Source organism: Lates calcarifer, linkage group LG23 (assembly GCF_001640805.2).
Source record: "Lates calcarifer isolate ASB-BC8 linkage group LG23, TLL_Latcal_v3, whole genome shotgun sequence".
Classification (NCBI taxonomy): Eukaryota; Metazoa; Chordata; class Actinopteri; family Centropomidae; genus Lates; species Lates calcarifer.
This window is the reverse complement of record NC_066855.1, coordinates 8,844,822-8,864,526: the sequence shown is the minus strand read 5'-3', so window position 1 is coordinate 8,864,526 and position 19,705 is coordinate 8,844,822. Positions and strand designations below refer to the sequence as shown.

Below are 19,705 nucleotides of genomic sequence, written 5' to 3'. Positions count from 1 at the left end.
ATCATGGCAAATTAAAAATGGACATGACTGTATTCTTAAGAGGAACTAGAAGAGGAGAAATCTGTAGTAAAGAGGGGAATTACACTGTAACAGTGATGTGAAGCACTTCATTGCTCTGCCAGCAAATTGATTTAATGTGCCCCTATAGGTGGCCCTAATTTCTCTCTCCTAATGTAATGTTTTTCCTCTTTAATGTGTTTTGGTTTGTCGGTGACCAGACTGTATAAAGGCTATATAAAATGTCACTGTTGGCAGACACTTAATATTTTCTTATTGCCTTGGAGTGGGCTGGAATGTAGTAACACAGTGGATAAACAGAGTCTCTGCATGTGTATAAATGTTTGAAATAAACCTCCCCGTAGATTACTGGTACTAAGACAAACAAGTGAAGCCATGAACACATGAAGTCCTGGAGACAATGTGATGTAACTAAGCACAGGTGGGTTTAATGAATTATATAAGTTTTTACCCTGTTTATTAAGAAGTGTGTGTTCTCTTCCTGTTAGAGAGTTTGTTCATCAAATATTTGGTCTGAAACTAACTGTTTTTTCTCCTGATTAGAAGGTTAGGTTTCAGGCTGTGAGACGTTTACTGTTAACCACATAATGAGGAGAGTCTGCAGCAGGCCTTAGGAGAGGACAGGTAATCCAATAATATATTTTGTGCTTTTAAAATGGGTGACATCTTGTCAGCGGAACCAATTTTTGTGTCTCACATCATTTTGCTGGCATTAACAAGTTATAGATCTGAGTTTTACAACACTCATACAAAGGATTCAATCTAAATGTGAACATTTAAGTGCACTACAGAACATGGTGTGTTTGATATCTGTAAATTACACCCCCCTCTTGCATGTCTGTGTTTATCAAACCCTCTGCTTTATCCATATCTGTCCCAGGACCCTGAGCTCTAAAGAATACAGTAACAGGAAAGGCCATTCTAATATAATATCCCTGTTCATGTTACAATATAGCAAAAGCACAGCATTGGCACCAAACTTAAAGATATCTCTAGAGGCAACATTTAGGAGTAGAAATCTTATATTTTTGTCTTTAAGAGCACAGACTGATTCTAATTTTACTTTCAGGCTTCTTACAGTGGATGGTAGTGCTGTGACATTTAACATGTCATCTCTTCACCATTAAATATGCTATGATTGTTTTTCAAACTCCTGCTCAGACCTCTCACTGTGCTTGCAGCTGTCAGCCTGGATTTGTCTGCAGCAGGTTTAAAGCAACACTATCAAGTAGAGTTGTATTTCCAATGCCAACCGGCTTTGGACACTCAACATTTGGCAGATCCCACTGGCTGTTAACCAAACACTGAGTCAGAGCTTTGTTGGCCAGCATGCTTAGAACAGCTGCACACATCTGGGCAGGGATACACATTGCAGACATGGCTGTGTGGAGTCAGAGAATCCTTGTCGAACAGTGGTTGCACTGTGGTCTTTAGCCTGTGTATGCGTGTGTCTATTTTAACATTGCACAGAGCGACACACTAACATCCTGACCACCTCAAACCAAACCCAACCAAAAGATTTCAGTCAAGCCAGCACCAACATGAACAGCTGTCTTATTACATTATCTGACACAATTTGGTGTTGTGTCAGTTCATATCATCGGTGTCTTTAAAATAGATTGTTTTAGCGTGCAGCTTTTACTGTGTACAGGTGCTTAGGGCAACAGATGTCTGTCAGGAGGTACAAGAAACTGTCAGAGATATTGACTGATTATTTGTTCTCAGTCTTCTTGAAAACCACCCTGACAATGTGTGTACACCAATGTGTGGGAGGTCTACATAAGATAACTATGTGCTTTTGTCTGTTCTGTAAAGTTTTGTAGGTAAATATAAGAGCTGTGTGTGGCTTTACAGCTTAATGACCTCTCCACCCCTCAGCAGTTTAGAACAGACACACATTTTCCACTCTGAACAGTTGTCCACTACAGTAACGTCAACTACGAAAGCCTCTCTCAGACAGCTAGGCATCTTTTAACAAGATGAGGCCATGCTAGGTAGTGGCTCTGCCAGACTGTACTTTGACACAGTGGTGCTTTGAGCTAAATGCTAACATCTGAAGCTAAGCAGGTATGTTTAATGGGAATATCAGGTTTTTAGTCATAAACCAAAGTAATGGACAAATTAAAATCTATGATAATGATCCCAGCTGAAGAGTTAATCTAATCAGTTTATCTTTTCATGGCAATCTATCCAATAGTCTTTCAGACCCACAAATACGAACCTCATGATGGCACTAAAGGCAAAGTCAGGAGAGTCACCAAACTCTTTAACAACAAATGTCTGAACTAAATTTTCATTTCCTGGCAATCGGTCCAGTAGTTGTTGAGATATATATTGATCAAACTTTAAGCTGCAGTGCTAGCATTGCTTAAAGTTGTGCATTTGTAATTTAAAACCAGTTACAGATGTGGTAAGACTGTAAATGTAGCATTGTTAATACATGCATATAAGATTAGCAACGTTAACACAAACATCTGCAATTATCATGTTAGTTATTCTACTCATTCCTTTGCCTGCCAGGTAGCACTCTATAAGAGACAGTTTGCATGACATCCTGCATGAACAACAATTTACTCAAAAATGATATTTTGTCCGCTCAGAGTTTCTTAAATGAAGATGACAAGCTGCAGGATCAGAGATGACTCGAAAGACAGTTATTATCAGGTGTTGAAAAGTTAGACAGTTGAACAGAGGTTAGACAGATTTGTTAGTGGTGGTAGAGATGGGGAATGAGTCAGTTGAGAAGCCAAGTATGTGAGAGGTCTGGGAGCTTAGACGTTAACCTCTCCTTGACCCCATAAGAAGAGGATTTGGACTTTAGGTGAGGAATCTATGTGAAAGGTGAGATATCTTTTCTCTTTTTACCTGCTTTTTTCTTTAAATATACAAGGGGCCTCTCTCAGCCACTGATAGTGTGTGTACATGTATGTGTATAGGTTGGGACCATGGAGGTGTTATGGACTCAGAGGCATGAAAAGGGGATAAAGCTCACTCACAGTTTCCATCATATCACCATTTTTGACTGTTAAGTGATGTCATTATCGTCATAAAGTCCATTCACAAATAAGGCTTCGTGTCTTCCAGACGGATTTAAGTCACTGTACAATCCATATTCAGTCTTTACTACACATGCAATAATGAGTTTTTTGTATTAGTTTTAGCCTACAGAAATATTTACCAGAGTGCCTGTAAAAACTGTTCTTAAAACTAAATATTGGACAGAACAGCCACCTATTCAGATCATTGCATGTATAAGTTTAGTTTTGTTGTGTTCTGTCACTGTGGTACAGTCATTTGGATGATTTATTATCCTGGTATTTAGCTTCTATTTATTTAAACCAGTCTGAGGTATATTTCTTTCCACGGTTGGCTGTACAGATTATCCTCTTAAGCTTTACAGTGTGTTTGATCTTTTTATGTGACATCTGTCATATTTCACATGCTTTATTTGACTTGACTACAGCTCATTTAAATATTTTAAAATTCTCTCTTTCCAGGGGAACACATTAATTTATTCTTTGCAGCACTGCATGACATTAGGAAGTGTTAGCCAACATCATCAGAGCCAACACCTTGATCCAAAATATTGCATAGGTAAACACACTAAAAGGATGTTGGCTATACAGTCAGGTAATTGTGAGTTAATGGTTTTATAGTCTGCACAAACTATTTTAAAATGACAAATCGGTGCAAAACAACTGAGTCTTCTTTCATCCAGCTTGTGAGATGCACCTTCCACAGTTCATCAGTCACTGTCCAATCTGGTGAACTCCCTCTCTTTGCTTCTCTATCTTTCTCTCAAGTGTTAATGTACTTTAAGTGCCCAATTATTCAGTTAGTGTGTGTACACCTTGGGTGTCTCTCTCAACAAGAGGGTGGGGTGGGGGATCTGGAGACCAGCAGGAGCATCACAAGAAGAGGTGGTGAGAGGAGGGGCACCTCATACCAGAGTGTATATTAGACCCTCACAATCTGGGTACGTTGCCCACTCCAGTACATCTGCTTCACCCTCCTCAATTCTCTTGCTGGGTTTAAAAACATTTTTGGGCTTTTTTTCCCCCTCCAGGTCCACTATGTTGGGACAACTACTTCTTCAGAGTGCGGTGATCCTTTGGCTGGTGCAGACAGCATACACAGGTGGTGAGTATCTGGAGTGCAGAGATGAAGGCCCCTGCTGTGTAAAATAATGTGATAACCATTATGTCAGTGCCCAAATTGATGTTTTATATTGGATTTAAATTCATTTGTGTGGGTTGTCTTGTGTGTAATGTCGTGTCCATGAATCAGTAATATCAGTTTGAGATAATGGCTTTATGTAGTGAAATGACAGGTTTCGTTAGAGAAAATGCAAATGTAAAGGTGGCACAAACACTGGAAAGGTAGAACATGAAATTGGATAAGTCAAACAGGCAGTTTTAAACTTATCAGTCACAGTTATTAGAATCCTTCCACAAGAAATTCAGCTATGTTTGTTTCTGAGGTATCACTCTAAAGTCTCACAGTCACAGTTAACCCCTGTGAGTGACATACTGTATTTCATTATTTCCCTTCTTCCTGTGTTTGATGAAAAGCTTTCTGAAAGGGTGTTAGGACAGAAAATGAACCAAATATACAGAAAATGTATCCCTGGCATTGCTGTAAGAGCATCTCTTCCCCTTAAAGCTAAAATCTGTTGCTAAACTTAATTTCATTACAGTATCATAGTGAGAAAATCCTTGATTCACCAACATTGTGTTTTCTGTGGTCTACTATAGTGCCCATTTTTCTTCTATCCACTGATTCACTAATACATGGGCCCTATGCATGTCTGAATGCATGTTGTAATTTGTCTCAGTGAGTGATGGTTTCTACCGTATTACTTTTTGATCAGTTTGAAATCAAACTAGAATGGCAGCTGGATTCTTTGTGCTCTTTAAACATTATTTTTTTACAAGTTGTAGACGCATACTTTTATATTCTACATATAGTTGGTTTTCTTGCATTCTTTAAAGACCTGCAAACTGTGTTAAAATACTCCAGTCTTGTGCAATGAAACAGTACAACCTGCTAAGAGTCCTGATGGGATGAAAGAGAGATGAGACAGATGTCTCTCTGATGGTCGGGTTTGCCTGTCAAATTTCAAACGATCATGCTAAACTGAAATCTTAGCAACGCGAGCTGTATGCCTTTTCCGTGCAGTTGGCCCTCGACCAACTTTTCTTACGATGATGCGAAGCAGCCATATATTCTGTTTTCTCTTTAACCAGCGGCCTCAGTTTGTGAAATCAAAGGCGGCTTGGCTTCAGTGGCAGCAGCCGTCTAAATTTAACATCCCTCTGTGAGGAGGGAAGAGAATGGTTTTACTGCTTGTACACAGTCACTCCACTGAGGCTTCCCGAAAATGGTGGTCAGACTACTGACTCACCAGTAAACTCAATTTAATTAAAGTTAATGTAAATTCTAATTTAGGGACCATATAAAAATTATTTGGGCAGGGAGGAGGGCTGAAACCCCCACTTTAAAACTCATTATGTGAAAACAATAATACATTTCACCAAAGCAACCAATGTGGGTACATTGGAAGTGGAAAAAATAACTCAAAGTTCAATAGTACACTTGATGTATGAATAAAGAGCATAAAGAGAGCAATAAAGGTGGTGCCTGCCCACACCACACCCAGATTCTAATTTATATAAATAAAATAATAAAATAAAAAAATAGAAATCTGTTACAACATGCCTTTCTTCAAAAATACATTTTGATTCTTTGTTGTTGTTTTTTTTTAAAGCAAGACCCTCCAGAGAGTTATTAATAGCTTTAACTTTCTTAGTTCAGTTTGGGTTGATTGTGGATAAGCAGAAAGAAAATCATGTGTGTGAGCTCAGATCACCCATGGACTTTCCAAACTGTAATAGTCACAGGACATGTTTCATCTTCTTACACTGATTCAAAGAGCAACTGGTTGAACTTGTGTCATATTATGGTAACGTGACAGTAGTTTCACATATGTTGTGTTTAAGGTTATGGTGCTGCATCTGGAGTATCCAATGGACAAGGGCTACAACCAAACGGTAAATCCATCACATTCTGTCTTTATGAAACATGAGAATTATTACAACTATGGAATTTTTCCACAACACAAAGCTTTTGTTCATATTTATCATGTCTCCTTTTTTCTTTTCTTTTCTTTCTTTCTTTTTTTTTTTCTTAGGAGTGAGACCTCAGAATGGTGGTGGTGTAGGAAGAATGCTGATGCCATCAAAAGGTAGATAGGCTACAGTAAATGTCTCCAGTCATGAACTCACCTTTTCCTTAAAATTTGAGGTTTTGTTGTTATTCTTTTTCTCTAAGGTGTGGGTCAGGCAATGGGTGCACAAAATGGATATGCTGGATACCCGACAAAAGGAGTAGGTCAGTAACATATAACATATGTATAACATATTAACAGCAATTAAAACTGTATGGCAGGTTGATTTTATTTTTTGAGAATGTAATTTTTCTCATGTTGCACTCAGGTTATGGGCCAGCAGTTGGAGTTTCAAGTGCAAATGGAGCAAAATCTAATGGTAAATCTGTCTTCACTCCACCTTCACTCCAACATCAATACATATATTTTTTTTCTTACCACATATAATGTATTTAAGGCTATGGGGCAGCAGCTGGTGTGACCAATGGGGGAGCGACAAAAGGTAAGCTCACTGTCTACTTGTGTTCATGCTATGTAAACAAATTATATTAAATATGCAGAATATTTTGAATATGGTTTTACATCTTGTTCTTTTCAGGCTATGGAGCAGCAGCTGGTGTAGTTAATGGACAGGGTGGCAAACCACAGGGTAGGTTTACTGATATGAGTCCACCATAGTTCACAGAAAAAGTTGACATAGTCTGGCTGATTGTCAGTAAGGCCATCTGCACACTTGGAACCACACCCAAAAGTGATATCATGGTGGATTACATATATATATATATATATATATATATATATATATATATATGTGTGTGTGTGTGTGTGTGTGTGATTTGTACATCACTTCTGAGGTGCAGCAAGATGAAAATTTCAACCAACAGGTGTCAGCAAAAGCAACATTTCCAGTCTCTGTTTCATCATTAAACAGGGCTTAGAAGGGGGCATGTTCAAAGTTGATTAGTTACAGTGAATCCCATTTGTGAAAGGTTTCAGGACTGACAAAAGGCATAGAGGTGTCCACCCAAAAGTCATCCAATAATCCCCTTCATCTTCACCATCAAGATTTGGGAAAAAATAACATTTGCACTGGTAATCAGTTACTGTAGCTCTTGAGATTTTTCCCCTGATAACTGTGCTGCAGCACATTTTTTTAAAATCAGAATTGCTGTTTTCCTCTAACCTTTCTATCTCTTCATACTGTGTTTCTAATCTAGGTGGAAATCCAGCAGTTTTACTATCATAAATATAATATCATCATAATGTGATTTCTCTTGCAGGATATGGTGCTCAGGCTGGCCCAGCCAGTGGACAACAAATGAAAGGCAACGGTATGATACTGAGGACACATGCATACACACTCTCACACACATACATACAGTACACTGTTCAATATACATTTTCTTTAAATTGCAGGTTATGGTGCTCAAGCTGGCAGATATGGTGGACAAGGAACTAAAGGCAACGGTATTGTAGATGTGATGATGTATACAAGTCATTTTAGGCTAACTTCATGTTCTTGGAAGTAGAGTTAAAAAGTGTGTCACATTCAAACTAACAAACTGTAACTACATGACAGCTTTAATTACTGAGGTCATGAGAATACTGGGATGATTTGAGAGACCGTGAACCAGATGCTGACATGAGGCCACATTTAAACTCGATCTCTTTAATCTCCAGGTTATGGAGCTCCTGCTGCTGCAGCACCAAATGGGAACAGAGGCCATCTGAATGGTAAATCCACAGTTTCATTTTACCACAATGGACCGTCTGTATGTACATTACATTAATGCTGGAAATGCAATGAATCAGTTTGAAATCATTTTACAGGAGTGCTGCATTTCCTAAAACTACAGCAGAGTAAATGAGCCTTTTTTTTTATTGGCTTTTAGGTTATGGTGCTGCTGCTGGTGTTCTGGGTGGGAATGGAGCTAAACTCAATGGTGAGTAAAAGATGTCCTTTTAGTGCAACCAAGAATATATATTTTATCATAAAGTATAAACATATTTTTTCACATTCTGTATCTGTTTGCAGGTAATGGAGCTGCAGCTGCTGCACATAACGGACTCATAATGAAAGGCAACGGTAGATTAGATCCTACAGCATTTTTATAATATGTCTATGTTTATAGATCAGACATTAATAATATAGTCTTGTTATATTTGACACACACACACAAACACAAACAAACACACACACACACATATAGAAAAAGGACCTATAACTGCCTTTGTAGTGTCAGCAGCATGTGTAAGTTCCTGTACTGATTGTACAGTATGTAGAGTAATTCAGATCCTCTGTTTGCTAGGCTATGTTGCTGGATCTGGTGTACCTAATGTAAACGGAGCTAAAACCAATGGTAACATCTGCAAATCCTGAACTTTAACACACATTTAAATAAATAAGTGTAAATGGTATCACATCTTTGAAGAAAATAATTGTTATTTAGGTCAAGAAGCAGCAGCTGGCCCATCCAGTGGTAATGGGGCAAGACCAAATGGTGAGACATGTGAAGTGGTTATGCGAGAATGGGCAGCCTGATGCCTTTTGAATTTTGAGACATAAAACATGTTCACCTGTAACTTAAGCATGTCTCTGTATTTTAAAAGGACAGGGAGGAGCTGGAACTAAACCCATGAAGGGATTTGGCCGTCCACCTTTTGGGGCAGGTAATTTATCTTCTGCCACTTTCTTCTCCAGAAAAATGAATACATTCACTTTGGTACAAGATTTATGCCTCTGTACTTCTATGTAAGGTCCAGGTGTGGGAATGGGAAGCTCCAGAGGTCTGGGAGTACCTCAGCTTGCCAGGAATCAAGGAAAGGGTGAGTGAAGGCCATGACACAGAACTGAGGTCACCTCCTGATGTACCAGTAACAATGTCTTTATTTGATCTTACAGCATATGGCAATAATGGTTATGGAGCTCAGCCCATGGGAGGTGAGTCACACACCAGTCAGTCTGAGTTAATTTCACCTGCTGAGTGCTATTTGTTAATATATATGTATATTTTATTTATAGGCTACAATGGCGGGTATGGTGGTGTTGGTTTGGGTCTGGGACCTCGGTATGGAAATGGAGGAATGAAGGGACCGAAGCAAGGTATGGATGTCCTTACTGAAAATTTTTAACTCAGGATTTTCTTATTTTCATATTTCTAGATTGTATGTTCCTTTACAACTCAGCACAGTTCTCAAGACTCATTTGTTAATGTTAAAATTTCAGGTTACAGCGGTGGGGCTGGTGCATCCAGTGGTCAAGGTGCAAAACCCAATGGTAAATCTGTAAATGTTGTATCATACAATATATCACATACAGTAAAACATTTCACAGGCAGCTGTTAAAATTGTCTAATGTCATTGTGTTGTCAAATGTAAAGGTTATATAGGAGCCAGAGTCCCTAATGGAAATGGAGCCGTGCCAAATGGTGAGTCAACATACAAGAAATTTATCATCAGTCTCATTATATTTACAGACTGAGATTAATATTTTTCTTTCTGTTTGTGTAACTATTAAGGTTATGGATACTCAAGTGGTGGAGCTACCAAACCAGCAAAACCAGGTCAGTGAATGGTCACAATTACACACAAAATTATTTCTGGGTTTTGATGCATATTAATTTTCTTTGATAAGATCTTTCTGTGTATATATATATATATACATAATTTTAATTTTAATTGTTATTTTTTTTTAGGGTATGGCAGCATCCCAAATGGTTATGGCAGCAAACCCAATGGTGAGACTCTCTTCTTCAAATCTTTTTATGACTCAAAATACTGTTTTATTTAAAGATTCTTCAATCAGATTATGAAGTAATTTTCTTTCATGAATGTTTTAATGTTTTACAGGATATGGAGCCAGTAGAGGCGGTGCAATGAGACCCCAACCAGGTACTACTTGTATTTTAAACTTTAACTGTAAATACAAAGTCAGGTTTAGATCTTTCTGTAATGGTTTATTTTCTCTCAAGGTTATGGAAATGGAGCTGTTCCTAATGGATATGGAAGTAAACCCAATGGTAACTGATCATATTTAGTGTTAGAAATATTCATCATATAGGGAAGAAGCTCTGTGGTTCAGTGTGATGGTATATTTATGTAATATTATGTTTGACCTGAGGTTATGGAGCTGCAGCTGGAGCTGGTGTTCCCAATGGATATGCTGGCAAACCCAATGGTACATCCTATTAATATGCACCTTATATACAGTAATACATAGTTACTATATATATATATATATATATATATATATATATATATATGGAAGATTTTAAATGCCAAAAACAAAGCAAACTGAGAAATTATGTTTAATATAATCCACACATGTAATATGTATTTCCTTTTTTATAATGCATTCACTGTGTATTGTAGGTGTTTAAAATCTTCCATAATTACCAGCCTTGCCTATTTAAAATTTTTTTTAAATTCTTATATTTTGTCTCAAGGTCATGGAATAAGAAATGGTGCTGTACTCGGTGGATACGGAGGTGTGCTCAGTGGTAAGCTCCAGTTATCCAAATTTATTTTTGTGAAATTCAAGAAGTATTCATTGAGATCTGAATCTCATTTGTCAAGGTTAATCACTTGAAACCCTGAAACACTATCACTGCAATTACATTGTGACATTTACAAACCATCTTTTGCAGGGTATGGAGGGCCAAGCAGTGGCTCAAAACCTCAAACTACCAAAGGAGTTGGAGCAGTGTCACCCAGTGAAGGAGCTAAAACACTTGGCACTGGTAGGAATTCCTAGTAATATATATATATATATATATATATATATAAACATGTCCAGTGTTTGTGATAACCAAACTGAAGACAATCATTTTATCTCTGTCTGCAGAGTTTGTGTGATCTGTGAATAATGAAAATGTTGTGTTTCACAGGCTATGGTGGTCTGGCTGGTGTACCAAATGCACAGTTGGCTAAAGCCGCCAATGCTGGTAAATGCTCTTGTACATGCATGTGTTTTGTTTCAGGTTTATCTCTGTTGTAACTTACTAGTTGCTACACTTTGCTTTTGCTTTATAGTCAACTTAAAAGGTTGTTTGTCTACATAGTAAAATTGCAACTTTGGTTCTGCAAACTGTCTGAAGATAAATGTATGACGTGTGAAACTGTCAAATTTTTTAGTTTTATTATGCACTCCTTTTAAAGTATTTTTCTATCTTCTTGAATTATGCTCTTGGAGGTTTTCCATTCAAATTTGTTTTGAATTTGACCCTCACATCTCTGTTTGGTTCTCAGGTTATGGTATGATGCCAAATGGGAAGGATGCAGGTGCTTCCAAAGGAAAGGGCCTAAAAGGTGGAGTTCTCTCTCCTGAGCAGCCAGGTGCAGCACCACAGGAGGGTGTCGCTCCTCAACAAGCATTAACTCAAGGTGCAGTGCCTGTTGCCCCTGAGCCAACCAGTGGTATCCTTGTCATGGTGACACAGGAGAAATATCAAAAGTTTCCTTTTCCTGTGCCACAAGGAAAAAGCTACAAGCAGATGCCACTGATCCCTCATGCTACACCAGCACCAGCGCTTCCTCAAGACAATGACCCGAAGCCTGCACTCGAGCCCACACCTGAACCTGCAGTCATGGGCCCACAGGGCAAAGGTCCGAAGGCAGCTGCATCTGGACCTGCACCAGTGGTTCCCCAGAGTAACCCAGCACCAGAGCCGGCAGCAGTCCTTCCTCAAGGCAAGTACCCTAAACCTGAATCTGTGCAGTGCTGCTGTAGCAGTAACAATCCTGATACAGTTAGAGACATAACTCGCTCCTCAGTAATTAATGTTAATAAGCATAAAAATATCTCATTTAATTAGATTACTGAGAATCATTTTTTCCCCCAACAAAATCTAATGATTGTTTTAGAATCATTTTTGGATTGACATTATTTTAAGCGAGTCTGAGAGAGACACAGAAAGATAATCTGCTCTGTTAGATGCTGTATTTATTTTTACTCTGTTATCAGCTGTTTTATGTGTGGTTGTTTGTTTTCACCACTTTACTCTGTATTCTGCCACTGAAAGAGATGAGCATGATGAACAAAAGCCAAACTAATCAATGCAGTTTTGATAGAGAATGGGTGTTCTCTTAAGTGTCAGTTTTCTTTTGCAAGATTTGAGTCTGAGAAGACGTTTCATATGAAGACTTTTAATTTTTTTATGGGGTCACCAGCAGTAAGCATTTGTAAAGTATATTACACATATAAATGTTGATGAAATATATGGCCTCTAGGTTATGTGACTGGAAGTGCTGTGCCTGAGCAAAAAGGTGCAGAGGCAGACGTTGTGTTTGGGGTAGACAGCACCGGTGAGGGGGACACTTCCCCTGAGAGCACCGAACCTCTGAAAACCAAAGCTGTTCCTGAAACAGTGGCAGCTAAAAGTACAGAGAGCATCATCCCTGAAGAGACACTGACTGTGGGTGTGCCCGAGGTTGCACCTGAAGAAGCAAACATCAAGAGTCAGCCTAAAGCAGGACCTGACACACTCGGGGTCAAAGGTCTCCCTGCAGGGGAAACTGGGACGACTGGTAAAATAGATCTTGACATGGGTTTGTTTACTAGTGTTGGTCTGCATGTGGGAATGTTGACTGAATCCTCCGTTTGTCCTAACTCTAAGTCTGTGGCAGAATTGTGGAGATTATGATCAGAGTGTAGTATTTGTGTTGTTTTAATGGCTAGAATTCAGTCTAATTTGTCTATAAATCTTTGGCAATCTAAATGGCATCTGAAAAATCTTTATGAATATTTATATACTATCTGAACCCTGTGTGGTGTTTTTGATAAAATACCACAGGTACAATGTCAAGTGCAGATAGAGAAATGCCACTTTGAGAGTGAATCCTAGCCAGTACTCATGGTTCTAATTGTTTTTTAGTTTCATTGTTTTTGTGTTGCATGTTGTTCAGTGCTGTCACTTGTGTTCATATGTGTTTATCTCTGATATTTGCTTGTTGAAAATCTTACCCAACTGTGTCATATAATTTGTCACTGTGAAAGCAACATTTTGGGAAATGCATTAGAGGAACATTATACCTTTCTCAAATGTCTTTTAAATGTAAAGCTGGAGCTAGGAGTTAGCCTAGCTTAGCATAAAGACTAGTACCTAAAGGAAACAGGTAGCCTGGCCTATAAAACCGTCATTTTCTTTCATCATTTGCTTTCTGTATGGATTAAACAAACCAAACAAACTTTTGGACAGAACACAGGCTAGCTTTCTGCCCCTGTTTATAGTCTTTATGCTATGCTAAGCTAAGCTAACTGCCTGCTGGCTGTTGCCTTACACTTGACAGACAGACAGACATCTGTTCTCTCATCCAACTCTCTGCAAGAAGACGAATAAGGGAATTTCCCAAAATGTCAAACTATTCTTTTAATGTTTGAAGCAGGTTGAAAATTAACCAATTAATTTTGTCCACTTCTAGTGTACAACTGGGAAGAAGTGTATTTTTGGTGTGATTCTTGTGACATGTTTACATTTTGTTCATCTTAATACATTTCATTTTGTGAATTTGATGCATGAACTGTACTGTATTTTAGGTTTAACCCACTGACTTAAGACTACAGTCTTTTCTCAATGATGTTGCAAGTGTGAAAACACTTAAAGGAGATGGTGTGTAGTAGATGGATTGTTTCCAGCTGACCCATTATTCTGTCCCCATGCCTTTTAGTGAATGGAGGAGGAGCTTCAGTCACCAAGGGACAGGGAGCTAAAGCAGCCAAACCTGGTAAACATTTGTCTACTTGGAATAACAGTACAAGGAGCTGTCATTCACTAAGTAATTAGTGTTGGCCTTCCAGAGGGTTAAAGACATAAACACTCATAATAAACAACATGGGCTGTCAAACCCCAGAATTAGAATGAAATTGCAATAACACACAGTCTGCTTGTTTGGTGCTTAAATGCCTGGCTGTATATCTGTGTGCTTGTTTTGCCTTGAATTCTTTAATTGTGCAGACATGTTTATTCTAGACTGTGGACCATCTGGAGTACCAAATGGACAATGGATGAAAATACCTAGACCAGGTAAATAGAATATTACATTTGAATACTGGTGATGTGTATGGCTTTCAGCAGTACACAGATGATTACCAGACTGCAGCTTCAAGCAATCCTTACATGCTAAAATGTGTATTTTCACTTTTACTGCACATGTAATGTATTTTAAAGGAATCTGAATAGTGGTTCAAATAAATATAAGAGCGCAGTAAAACTTAACATGAACATCTTGTATTTGCTTGGTCACTACCTTGAGTATAAAACACAGAATCAAAGCAGATGATAAAAACAGTGTACACACTGTTTTATGTTTGTCATTTAAGGTTATAATGCAGGTGCTGGAGCATCTGCTGGCACAAACACAAAAGGTACTTGCGCCCCAGTTCATAACACAGTATATTTTGATTAGATACTTTTATGTTATTTATTCATGATTCTTTATGATTCTTTAATTTGTTTTGAGGTTATGGAGCAGGAGCTGGTGTTCCAAACAGACATGGTGCTAAACCCAATGGTAAATCTATTTTATTTTTCCTTCGGTGTATGAAACAACATTTTGCTGATCATCAAAGCCTACTGTAGGTTTGACAGTTATATAAATACAGAAATGACTGTAGACCTGACAACAGTGATACTGTGTCATTGTTTAGGATATGGTGCCAGTGCAGGGGGATATTCAAATGGAGGAGGAGCTAAAGCAAACAAACCAGGTGAAGAACCTGATAAAACAACTACTTCTCATGTTTTATTAAAAAAAACAAACTTTTGAAAATGTGTCTTTTTCTGTTATTTCACAAAATAATTTCAGGACTTACAGCTGATATGTTTGCATGAGGTCTTGTATAAGCTTTATATATCTGAATGATGTTTTATTTATTTAAAGGTTATGGAGCAGGAGGCTACACTGTCCCTGGACTCAGCAATGGATACGGAGCTGGTAATATTTACTGCGATCATAAACACACAGTGAAGAATGTGCTGTGACAGTTTCTTGATATTTCATTAACAATGATATTTAGATGTTTTTTTTTTTTAAACTACCTTTTGTTTTACATGTGCAGGGTTTAGATATCCTTATGTAGGGAGCCCTAAGCAGCCTGGTAAGTGAGAAATTCTTCCTGATAAGACACAGAAATACAGCAACTAGAACCAGAGGTGTGGTATGTATTTTGATAATTTTTCCGTTTGCTCTTAGCAGGTTATGGACAAGGAGCATACCTTGGAGCTGGATATGGAAATGGAAATTCATATGGAGGTGCACTTTCAAAGGATACACTTTATTAAATATTGGCTTTTAATTCAACCAGTAAGCTGGTGATAGGTCAGGTCTACTTTATGAACTGAGGCTCAGAGTTTTACTGAACTTCTGCCATTTTTCTCAGGAAATGCAGGTGTGGGTGAAGCAAGCAAATCCAAATCAGGTAGGCTTCTGTTTAATGTTGTTAAAGTACTGAATCCATAAACAATATAACATACTCTGAGAATTGGCAGATGCCATATTCCCATGCATTATTTAGCTCACCCCTAGTTTAAGTTCTGTGTACTGAGGTAGTTTAGTCTTTTCCAGGGTATGGAAATGGAAATGGTTATAGTGCCAGTGTGCAGCCTGACTATGCAAGTGAGTACCATTATATAATATTAAACTCCAAAAATCTGTTTTGCAACAATCTGCAACAACTACTTTTTCTGTGAAAGTCAATATTTGTCTTTTCCCCAGGTCTTGGTCAGGGTGCTGCTGCTGCTGCTGCTGATGCTAAATCAGGTATAGTTGGACAGTAAAGATTGATTTTGAAGAGGCCAACAAGACATGGGTAGTTAAATACTGATAATAATCCATGATTGTTTAATTTGCTGCTGATTATACAGGTGGTGCTAAACAAATACCTTACAATGGAGCCCCAGTGGTTCCTGCAGGGATAGATGGTAAGACCGTGTCATCATATAAAAATCTGATTTAAGCATGTGTGACTTGAAGGATTTTAGTGGGAAAAATATTCTACAATGTAATCTACAGTTGAAATAAAACAGGAAACACTAGGATTAATATTGTGTTGCTGACTGTGGTGGGTGTGCAAAAATGGACTAAGAATGAAATAAAAACAAATGTAAGAGTGGCTGAAATCCAAAATGCTGATATGCAGTACATTTTGAGTGCTGCTCCTTAGGCAGCAGTGACTCACATCAGTCTATTTTTGCACATCTAAAGCATTGATGAAATTCTTGCTGCAAGAGAGGAGCTGTCTAACTCTCTGCATGTTAGGAGCATATTCATCTCAAGGTGTAAAAGTTAGATGTGATGCACATTTCCTGTGTTCTTGTACAGGAATCAGTCAGTTTGAGCCTCAGTCTGCTAGTCTTGGTCCAAATGGAAAGTCGGGCAGCATGTATGGTGGTATGTGTAAATTCACACATGCAGATGTTTATTAACATAATACACTTGGTGAGAAAAGGCAGCGCATTAGAACCAAATCAATCTTACAGGAATGGGTGGCTTGCCTTATGGTGGTCAGACGCTTGGAATGGGTGCAGAGAAGTCAAACACCAAGTACGGTGAGTCCATCTTGGTCATATCCTATCACTCCACCATAATAATGCTTGGAGAGTAGAGAGGAGTTTTATGAGGTTTATGGCTTTATTAGTACATAACTCATAAGCTTCTGCGTCACCTTGATGACCAGAACTCTAAATCTTAAACCTTGCTCACTCTAATTCAGGCATCGGTGGGCTGCAATTTGGAGGACAGCCCCTCAGTACAGGAACTAATGGTGCAGGAAAGTATGGTATGTCTTTATTATTGTTGCATGGTTTGGCTAAATTTGTGTGTAAATAAACTCCGCTTCTAAACTCTTTGTCTCAATTCTATCCAGGATATGGTGGAGGACAATACGGGCCTGCAGGTAATGGGAAATCATCTGGAAAATATGGTAAGAATTGTGTGTCTTAAGCAACCATGATAACAAAAGGTTAACTGCATTACAAAATAATGTGCTGTACCATCAGGAGTTTTTAGTGTGTTGGATCCAAACTGGGATGTTGGTACCATGCTCTGTATACTGAGTTACAGAGGTCTTAACTGTCTTGAGATATTAATGATAATAATTCCAAATACTCTCAGGTGGTCTTGGTGCCAGCATAGGAGGAGATCCCGCTGCTGGAAAATATGGTCAGTGTGCAAGCTTTTTTCTATGACTAATAGGTTTATCTTCACTATAGTAGCCACTCTTAATAACATTAAATCCACAATCTACACAAGGCTCTGAAAAGGCTTCTAAACAGGGTCCATTTTGAGAGATTATGTGACCATTTTATGATGTTTTCCCTCCATCTTTGCTCAGGGCCTGGAGGGTTTCCCAGTGGTGGGCAACTTTTTGGTCTTGGCAGTAATGGAAATATGGCCGGCAAATATGGTGAATAATGAGCTCAGTTGTCTTCAGTTGAGAAGCATAATATCAGTTGCACTTCTGTAAAAGTTCCCTCTTCATTAACCTTTTATTATTTCTCCTCTTCCTCTACAGGTTATGGAAGACTTCCTTATGAAGCTCAAGCAGCCGGACTGAGCCCTGAGGCCACATCTGCTGGCAAATATGGTAAAACCCTTTAAAGGAAAAATTCAACAGGGGAAATATGCTTATTAGCTTTATTGTCAGATAAATACGAAGCTATTGAACAGCTGGTTTAACCTTGTTAGCTTTTGTATGGATTAAACAAATGAGTTAGCTTTAGAGGTGGAGGCACAGTAGGTGGATATTATTACCTCTGGACAGAGTCAGGCTAGTCTTTATCCTAAGCATAGCCTAAGTTAGCCAGCTGCTGGAGTGGCTTCATATGTACTGGACAGACATGAGCCATACTGATCTTCTCATCTGATCCTTGCCAGTATTTCATTATGTGTTTTCTTCCAGGTCTGGCAGGGTCACCATATCAGCCTGAGCCTCTTGGGCTTGGAAATAATGGAAAATTAACAAGCAAATACGGTGAGATTCAGCAAACGACTACTACTACAAACTACCTTCTACATGTCATTTGTTTACCTTTTTGGTAGATTTGGTTTTAACTTGTCATCTGTGTGTGTGACTGCTTCCTACTAAGGAGGCGGTGAAGTTCCCTATGCACCACAAGCTCTCGGTTTTGGTGGTGAAGCAAAATCTGCAGGGAAATATGGTACATCCTTTTATGTTTTCCTTTTTTTTCATGTCAGTCTTTTTTTTCCTCTGCATTTTTAACATGTTTGCTACATGGTTTCACATTAATCTTTTCACAGACCAGGGAGCACACCAGTCACAGCCCCTTGAATCTGCATCTGAAGGTATATGTGGTATTTTAGAATATGGTATTTTGTCACTATTGGTGGTATTTACCTGACCAGTCTGTTTAGAAATACGCAAACAAATTTACAGTGTAAATGTAAATGTACCTTTACAGTGTCCTCTTTTTGCCTTAAACAGGTACAGCTGGTTTACCTTATGAGTCCCTGCCTCTTGAGCCAGATTCAGCTGGAAAATCCTACGGTGTGTTAGAGAACAAGCTTTCTTTTTGAGAGATTTACAGCACAAATAGACTGTAGAGTCCAATCGCTTATCTGTTTTGCTTCTTATGTGTTAGTGAAGGGTGAGCTACCATCTCCAGCAATTGCAGTTGAAGGCGAGGGGATGTCGGTTGATAGATATGGTAAATATAGAATGTATTTCTGCATTGTTGTCTCTTTTGGCTCCATTGAATTCAGTTAAATGTTTAGCTGTTATTTATCACTTACAGAAAATGTGGGCTACATAAATGGACAAGTGCAGCCAGAAGGTAGCTTCATCCCAACATTTTAACTGTATAAAAACACATTAATAATAAAGACCGCACTGGAATCTTTCACACCATTCACCTATTTTTTCCCTCTATCATGTCTGCTTATTTGCCTTTCCACCCTAGTTGTTGCGTTTCCTGCAGCTCCCACTCCTAGCCCCACCTTGGCCTACCCCTCTGTCCCATCCTATCTGCCCGTAGAGTCCTCCTTCACACCCAAAGTGGTTCTTGGCGCGGGCGTTGAAGGCCTGCCCGACCCTGCGGCGGGCACCGCCAGCCTCAGCCTTGATTCCGCACCCGCCACAGAGACGAACGGTGCAGTTCAGGTGCCCGAGCAATCCGACGCCCTGCTACAACAGCAGCTGCCACGGCAGATACACATTCAGCAGCAGTTCAAACTGCATTTTCACCCACAAGGCAAGTCCCAAAGAGGTAAAAGCACTGCAAGACAGATCATTTAGACTCCAATAAAGTAATGAGGTGGAAGGGAGCAGCAGAGGAAGATGAAGGATGATTCAGCAATGGAGATAAACACTTTATTGATAATTTGCAGATATGTTTACCATGTCAACATTTGAATCCATGAGGACACTGTGAGCTTGCTTTGTAATACTATGTAATCAATGTAAATAACATTCCAAGAGAAAAAGATTTTAACAGTTGCGTAACAGTTTGCATTCTTTCTTTTCTTTGTCTTCAGGAGCAAAGAATGGCAAATATGATTTGAATGGCT

At 38.7% G+C, this 19,705-nt stretch overlaps 1 protein-coding gene, 3 long non-coding RNA genes and 1 other non-coding gene across 5 annotated transcripts; all 5 read left to right on the top strand.

Annotated features, from left to right (window-relative positions):
- The first annotated feature begins 8,101 nt into the window (after positions 1-8,101).
- LOC127139217 (uncharacterized) lies at positions 8,102-8,543 on the top strand. The gene is made up of 3 exons (XR_007809242.1): positions 8,102-8,127; positions 8,220-8,270; positions 8,494-8,543. It is a non-coding gene; the product is annotated as an uncharacterized LOC127139217 (long non-coding RNA).
- Positions 8,544-8,805: 262 nt separating this feature from the next.
- On the top strand, positions 8,806-9,289 carry LOC108890404 (uncharacterized). Its single transcript, XR_007809241.1, has 4 exons — positions 8,806-8,854; positions 8,942-9,010; positions 9,087-9,125; positions 9,207-9,289. It is a non-coding gene; the product is annotated as an uncharacterized LOC108890404 (transcript).
- Positions 9,290-14,448: 5,159 nt separating this feature from the next.
- On the top strand, positions 14,449-15,110 carry LOC127139202 (uncharacterized). Its single transcript, XR_007809206.1, has 4 exons — positions 14,449-14,546; positions 14,642-14,692; positions 14,829-14,888; positions 15,062-15,110. It is a non-coding gene; the product is annotated as an uncharacterized LOC127139202 (long non-coding RNA).
- A 140-nt stretch (positions 15,111-15,250) lies between these two features.
- Positions 15,251-15,600, top strand: LOC127139201 (uncharacterized). Its single transcript, XR_007809205.1, has 3 exons — positions 15,251-15,278; positions 15,377-15,433; positions 15,561-15,600. It is a non-coding gene; the product is annotated as an uncharacterized LOC127139201 (long non-coding RNA).
- Positions 15,601-15,748: 148 nt separating this feature from the next.
- Positions 15,749-19,486, top strand: cmn (calymmin). The gene is made up of 17 exons (XM_018687297.2): positions 15,749-15,796; positions 15,896-15,940; positions 16,045-16,101; positions 16,502-16,570; positions 16,660-16,728; positions 16,893-16,958; positions 17,046-17,102; positions 17,294-17,341; positions 17,514-17,585; positions 17,694-17,765; positions 18,081-18,152; positions 18,268-18,339; positions 18,440-18,484; positions 18,624-18,686; positions 18,781-18,846; positions 18,934-18,972; positions 19,099-19,486. Exons 4-17 carry the CDS (start codon positions 16,561-16,563, stop codon positions 19,431-19,433), a joined length of 1,086 nt encoding a protein of 361 aa, XP_018542813.2. The 5' UTR covers positions 15,749-15,796; positions 15,896-15,940; positions 16,045-16,101; positions 16,502-16,560; the 3' UTR covers positions 19,434-19,486.
- The last annotated feature ends 219 nt before the right edge of the window (positions 19,487-19,705 follow it).